This window comes from Electrophorus electricus, chromosome 26, assembly GCF_041902795.1.
Source record: "Electrophorus electricus isolate QZ-2024a chromosome 26, ASM4190279v1, whole genome shotgun sequence".
Classification (NCBI taxonomy): Eukaryota; Metazoa; Chordata; class Actinopteri; order Gymnotiformes; family Gymnotidae; genus Electrophorus; species Electrophorus electricus.
This window is the reverse complement of record NC_137522.1, coordinates 9798252-9805010: the sequence shown is the minus strand read 5'-3', so window position 1 is coordinate 9805010 and position 6759 is coordinate 9798252. Positions and strand designations below refer to the sequence as shown.

The following is a 6759-nucleotide window of genomic DNA, read 5'->3' as shown; positions in this document are numbered from 1 at the left end:
TAATGAGACAGGACGAAAGGCGAAGCATCTGGGGTTGTCTCACCGGGCCGTTTCAGAAACTACGTAAGAATGGAAAAACAGAAGGCCAGTCATAGGCTGCGTCAGAAAAACGTCAGCGCCCGCCAGCCTATCACTAGGGAATGCCCCACAACGTACACTAAAAGGCACACGTCTCAGGTGCGATTTACGTTGTAAAATGTTTAATCACAGATTTACCGTCCATGGCATAGGGCAGGAACTACTACATTTGTGTAAGCCTATCAGAAACTAATGTGCAAAAGTTTTATTTCAGTACATACAGGAATGCTGTTAAAACTGATTTCAAAAACAACTTCATATGAGCATCCGTGTATATATTCATCAGAAAAAAATTCATACAAATCATGAAATCAACTAAAATAAATAAGCCATACATTATTACATGAACAATATTACAAAACTCAGATTATTCAGAAAGAGACTTTTAAAAATCTAAAATAAAAAATGGTATTTCTGGGAAACCATTACAGTGTTTGGTCACAGAGAAACAACGGTGAAATATGCTCTCCTGAATGTAAAGGGGGCACAATAAAGTAAAAGGATTTGTTTAACAGCGGAAGGAAGAAAACTGCCTATAATGAACACGGAGGACTAAAAGCTAGCAGCATACATCTATTGGCCTACATTACAAAAAGAGTTGATGATGATTATGGAAACAGAATCCAGCAAATCAGTGTTAGAAGTAGTATTATAATTTACAGCCTTAAACATACAATCATACACATCGAAGGCCTTTCACATTACAAAGAGAGAGAGATAACCTGGATAAACCTCTGTAACCTGAACTGTAAATGCAAGTTCAGTTGTTGTCTTTCAAAAATGAAGCACTGGGTAACTGGCATGAACAAACTGGTGCCAGTCATCTATTAGATACATCAATCTATACAAAGAAGGATTCTAGGCAATTACATATAGTACATACAGGAATCATATTACACTTCTCACATCTGTATTTTCCCAATTTATCTTTCATGCACTGAAAGAAAAGTATTGATACCATATCAAACCTGTAGCCTGTGACAGAAACGAGGAGAAAAATAAATTCAAATGCTCATAGATTTATCAACAGAAACAGGTACTGTAAGATGATTCGGGTTTTTTGGTACACCTGACTCCAGCACCTGAATCTTAATGTATAGATTCCGTTTAATTTCTTGCAGCAATGACGACTGACAAAGCTACACCTCCAATAGCAACAGCTGTAGCACCAAACAGCCATTTCCAGCTCAGGCTCTATGCACAGGGAAAGACAAAAGGGGATCAAATATTAGGTTGCAAATTTTTGCAGGGTCTCAACCTCTTTAACATTAATGTACAATATATTTTTGTGGACATCCAAATTTTCTAAAACTTTTGCATAGATTCCATGTTGCATTACAAAGAGGTAATTCTCAATGGTGACGTATACAAATCCCCCAACAGTATCCCTACTGGTGTTTCGGGGGACAGCTAGCATACTCACCCATGAGGACTTGCCCCGGGGTTTCTGCCCCGTACTGTCGGGGGGGTTTCCGAGCATCTTCTTGTACATAGCCTGCTCAGCACCTTTCTGTTCCGAGTGCTTCTTCACCAGTTTGGACAGCTCGGCATGTATAGTCTGCCCGGGAGAAAGCAGAGTCGCATGCGTGTGTCCACGCATGTATGATAAGAGGGATGCTGATGTAACTGTTGCTCACACACTGCAGCCCAGCACCTCTTCTGAACGTCTTGTGACTTGCCCCGACGCAGTCAGGCAGTGGTGCACTGGGGTTCACTACAGCTGTGTCCAAACACATTTATTGTGCTTTTTTTCACCAAGCAGCCCATGAAAAACGGGCGCCATTACCACAAGCATTTGTGTTAAGTACGTATGTGTGTGTGTGTGTGTGTGTGTGTGTGTGTGAGAATGAAGGGAACCGCATTCTCACACATTTAAACTGCCTCACATTTGCACAGCTAATGACGCACGTTTCTATCCAAGCTGACTATGCACAGAGAACCAGAAAAATCATTTTTCTGTTAATAATTTGTTAAAATAACTTCCTAATTTCCTAGTGCACCTCACCCTTGCCGCTGTCCAAGTACAGAGTGGGCCACATAAGACAAAGTCTTTTCAACAATACCTTGCCTGGGTCTGAAAGTACGTCTTATTCGGCTTCTCTCTCAGCTGCTTCCCTCGTTAACATGAGCCTCATGACCGGTGTAAGGTTTCTAAGGTGCCCCCTGGTATTTCCAATTACCATGCTGCAATCGGGCGAACTCACCTCGACCCTCTTCGCGCAGACACTGAAACAACTGTGTTAAACTTGAATATGACTTACTCTTTGGGTTCACACTTTGTCTAAGCTATTAAGATTAATTAGCGATTAACAACCGAAATGCAACACTGGACTAGCAATATACACGCCAACGTTCTCCATTGGTGTGGGAGGCAAATACCAGGAAGAAATCTGGAATGTAAAGAACTGGACGTTACATAAGAGAGAAAAAAAGAACACTATTCTTATCCACTCTGAGGCCGGTGGCCATTTCTACCGGTAGTTCATACAAATGAAAACGGAAAGAGTGCAACACCAGGTCCAAGATATTGGCAACACCAAGGCATTACTAGTTAACTAACAATCTGAAAGAGGGAAGACACACGTGAGGGGTGGAGAGTACAGGCGTAGGTGGGCTGGTGGTGACATGCTGTTCACAGGCACATAGCGCTGTGCTGCGCTGCGCTGAGCTGGCCCGCAACGTACTGCACAGATGGCGGAGAGCATGGAACCTCATCCCTCAGCCTGTGTAAGCAGAGTAGGGCAACATCGCTTTCAACATGGCAACTGTATGGAGGGATCTGGCTATTTTTGGCCATGGGGAGAAACAAGATCCATGCGGGTGATGAGAGGGCATGGCTGCCTGTCCTGACGTGGAGTGATGCAGGGGTTTACAGCACCACCTTCTGGTGGTTAAAGGAATCAATCGTTCTTGGTCATGCCTCGCCTACTCTCAAATTTCAAATAGTAGAAGAGGTTGCTCCAGAGTCGGCACTACACGGTAGCCTTTTGACATGATTGTTGTTTGATTGTTTTTACAGTGCTGCACGTTTTAGGCATTAGAGCATTGTTTGATTAAGTTTTCCAAGGGACCATTTTTCTTTCAAAGCACTCGTGTTTATACTGTAGTTTGTGTAAACGTACAAAGCTCTTGCACAAATCTCAGTATTACCTTGTTACTTGGCTCCAACTTCAAAGCCCTTTTCAAAATTTTAATGGCATCGGCGTACTCCCCTCGTAGTGCTAGTACCTGGAGGAGTAAAATCAGGTGGCATAAGTAAACAGTGCATTTACTCGATGTGTGAATCTTTGAGAAAAGGCATTGTTAGCTAAGTGAGAGGACGTGTGTGCTGGAAGGTAGGGTACCTTGCCCTGGCGAAACAGAGCTTTGATGTTGTCTGGCTGGTGAGCGAGGACAGACACACAGGAGCGTAAAGCTGCGTCATAGTGGTCCAGCTTGAGCTGAGCGGCCGCCATGTTGTTCAGGCATTTCACTTTCACGTCCAGCAACTCGTCTTCCTCCTGTGGGCTGATGTCCACTGAAACGGCAAGTTTTGCCAAGGCATGACTTATGACACGGCATTCCAGATGATGACCAAAAGGGAATATTCCTCTTGTATTGTGTATAGTCACACACACATTATTTTTATTTTTATTTTTATTTTTATATTTATATATATATATATATATATATATATATATATATATATATATATATATATATATATATATATATATATATATATATTTATATTTATTTATTTATTATATATATATATATATATATATATATATATATATATATATATATATATAAAAATTGCATCAATTGCATCATTTAAGACAAATAAACCTCTTCCCTCCACGCTAGTGTTAGACCTTTGGAGTTTACCTAGTACAAAATACCCAGTGACACTTTCTGATTGCATGAGCAGCTCATCAAAGACAGACAGAGAACCAAGGTCAATGTAGCACATTTCATGCTAAATACACAGGCAAGGTATGCAAATAGTTAAAGATGCAACTCAGATATGCAAGTAAAAGAGGCAACAGGCCCCTTTCCCAAGAGACAAATCAAGGGACTAATGTTTATCTATTTACAAGAGTAAAACTAAACAGCGGTAACTGCACTTCTCATCATGCCAGTGTGCTAGGCAGTGCAGAATCCTCCAACAGTGTGGGTCTATGAACTTGACATTTGAATGAAGACATAATGAAGAAAGCAAGAGTAAAGGTGAGCATAAACAGGAGTTAGCATCCATGCTGTCTTCAAACGGCCTCGCTTACCACACAACAATCTGGCAGACAGACCACAGATCCAATATAGATATTAATATATAATAACTTTTACAGTCTTGGTTCAACAACAAACGTACCCATTATAAATCAAGCATTTCCTCTTTTCCCTGCACTAAACTGTAATTGGAGACCTCTTGTTCCCAGACAGGGCCACAGTAAAGCAACTTTCCGCATTACCTCTTGAACTTGCTTCCGTTATCTGCAGCGCAATGCCATACGAGTTGACGGCGAAAGCATAGTCGCCGCGCTGGTAGTGGACGTTGCCCCGCTCTCGTTTCCTGCTCGCCAGGCTAATCCTCTCCACAGGAGGCAACAGCTCCAGGTCTGGGGCATCAGTAGCAGAAAGGAGCTGCACCTCCAGGATCAAATCAGCATTGGGAGGCACAGAAGGTGTAGAGCTGATGTAAAGCAATGAGTGGCTTGTGAGAAGAGTAAACAGAGGCGGGTTGCATAAACAAATAACTGCCCAACACTGTATGCAATTGTCTTCCTGCTGGTGTGCCTTAGTTTTATGGATACATGGGTACCCAGGACAATATGACCAGAACTGGTACTTTGGTGTCAGCAACAGATGTCACGGTGTCTGGGTTTTCACTCTCACCTCCCCAAGGCTCCGTACGCATATTTAGCAGCTGCTTCCACTAAGGCATTTTCACCCATCTCCATCAGCTGTACAGTGAGATCCAATGCCTGAGAAGAATAACGGAAGATTAAACCTCAGCCTAAGGCATTCCTTTATAGATCCTTGTTAAATCCAAAAGAATATACCTGAATGACATCACCATCACCAAGGGTGAAAGAGAGATTTGACTCCTCGTCTGCTGTGGTTCCATCTGTGAGAGTGGTCTTGAGATTAATAGTGACTATTTGGCCCCTCTGCGGTTTGCTGTCAGGACCAGCACCAGCGTCAAGAACCTTCTTTCTCACCTGCCCATTCCCTGCGTACATGTGTTGATAAATTGCTTTTTAAAATCACCAAAAGTTAAATATTCCTAATGAAAGACAAAAAGATTTTATTTAATCAAGCCTTTCAAAAAGGTCTCACTCACAATACGATTTTGTCCTATGCAAAACTAAGCTTGTTTACCTAAGACATCCAGCCATTCCTCCTGGGGTGGGGATGGACTGGGGTCTACAGCAGCTTCTGTGTTAGCTCTGCTTTGTTCCTTTGCGTTGCTTGTGTCTTCTAAAGGTGGGAGATCGCCCATTTCGTCATCACCATCTTCCAGCATCTCAAAGTCTTCCCCGCTGTCAAGCAGACACGTTCGACTTGACTTTCTCTCTGCTGAGTTCTGGATGTCACCAGAGCCATTCAGGAGTGTCTCGTCTTTGTCGTCCATCTGGGAAAAAACCCACAATTAATGCAAGCAATTAGACTGAAAGACACACGTCATATTTACTGCCATCTACTGTCACAAAAATCAAACAAGCATCATAAGATACATATGAAATGCAGATCATCACTGATCGACTCGTCATTGCGCAAATTAATTTCAGCATCCTATAAGTTTAAGGCGAGCAAGTGCATCGACAAAGCGAATGTTATTTAGTGAGCAACTAGCTAGCCTGCTACCTACCCAGCTATCCCTAACGTATCTGACATGTCTAAAATCAATAATCAGATACATGATTAATTCGTTAAATTATCCCGCTGTGTATAGAGATAACTTGGTGTGGTTATCCAGTCGCCCCGGTTAAGATCCAGTTAACCTAGCGAGCTACAAACAGATTTCCCTCTAGCTAACGTTGCTGACACTTGGTTAGGATTTTTTCCGATGACATTCCAAACTATTTAGCTGGAGAATATTCAGACAACAAAATGATGTCCTTCGGAAACATCAGTCACAAGTCCAGTCCTTCCCTTTAGACAAAAACCTAAATCATTATAACACGGAACACAGCTCAGTTAGCTCACTATCGCTAGCTAGTAAATTACATTCAGGGCAACAATCATTAGGAAAAACGGGGTTTTTAATTAACTACACATGTCCGTCATGCAATAAAACCAAGGATATCATATGACATTTTGATATCATACTTTTGCAACTTAACACACAAAGTAAAGGTGCGCTTGACTGATTCATAGCTAGCTATCCATGTCTTTCGAGAAGTTTCTGCAAACTTTGCTAGCGAGCTAAACTAGCTAAGCTAGCTAACCCGACTAGACTGAACTGCGAACTTTCCTAGAGCATTTCATAGCACACTCGCTGCTAAGTGAAATCTGCAGCTCCCCCATTACAAACGTCGTACACAACACTGCAAAAGGATAAAGCACTTACCTCAGTGCAATACACAACAAATCTGATCTATAGGACTGTAGACTTTGACAGCAAATCAGATTGTCCCACTGTTTGTGCACCAGCCAGCCATGAGCTGTCGTACTTGTGTCAAAATAAAAGTTACT

At 42.0% G+C, this 6759-nt stretch overlaps 1 protein-coding gene across 1 annotated transcript; it reads right to left on the bottom strand.

Moving 5' to 3' along the window:
- Positions 1-183: 183 nt before the first annotated feature.
- On the bottom strand, positions 184-6759 carry fkbp8 (FKBP prolyl isomerase 8). Its single transcript, XM_027018144.3, has 9 exons — positions 6635-6759; positions 5443-5695; positions 5124-5293; positions 4957-5045; positions 4533-4753; positions 3423-3595; positions 3229-3306; positions 1502-1636; positions 184-1272 (listed from the first exon to the last, which is right to left on the bottom strand). Exons 2-9 carry the CDS (start codon positions 5693-5695, stop codon positions 1186-1188), a joined length of 1206 nt encoding a protein of 401 aa, XP_026873945.3. The 5' UTR covers positions 6635-6759; the 3' UTR covers positions 184-1185.

What these genes read in the sequence shown, in the direction of transcription:
- fkbp8 (XM_027018144.3), bottom strand. Translation starts at nt 5,695, where the DNA reads ATGGACGACAAAGACGAGACACTCCTGAATGGCTCTGGTGACATCCAG. An exon ending in GTGATGGTGATGTCATTCAG is followed by an intron (nt 5,046 to 5,123) that starts GTATATTCTTTT and finishes TATTCTTCTCAG; the next exon opens with GCATTGGATCTCACTGTACA. An exon ending in CTCTGTTTCGCCAGGGCAAG is followed by an intron (nt 3,307 to 3,422) that starts GTACCCTACCTT and finishes TTACTCCTCCAG; the next exon opens with GTACTAGCACTACGAGGGGA.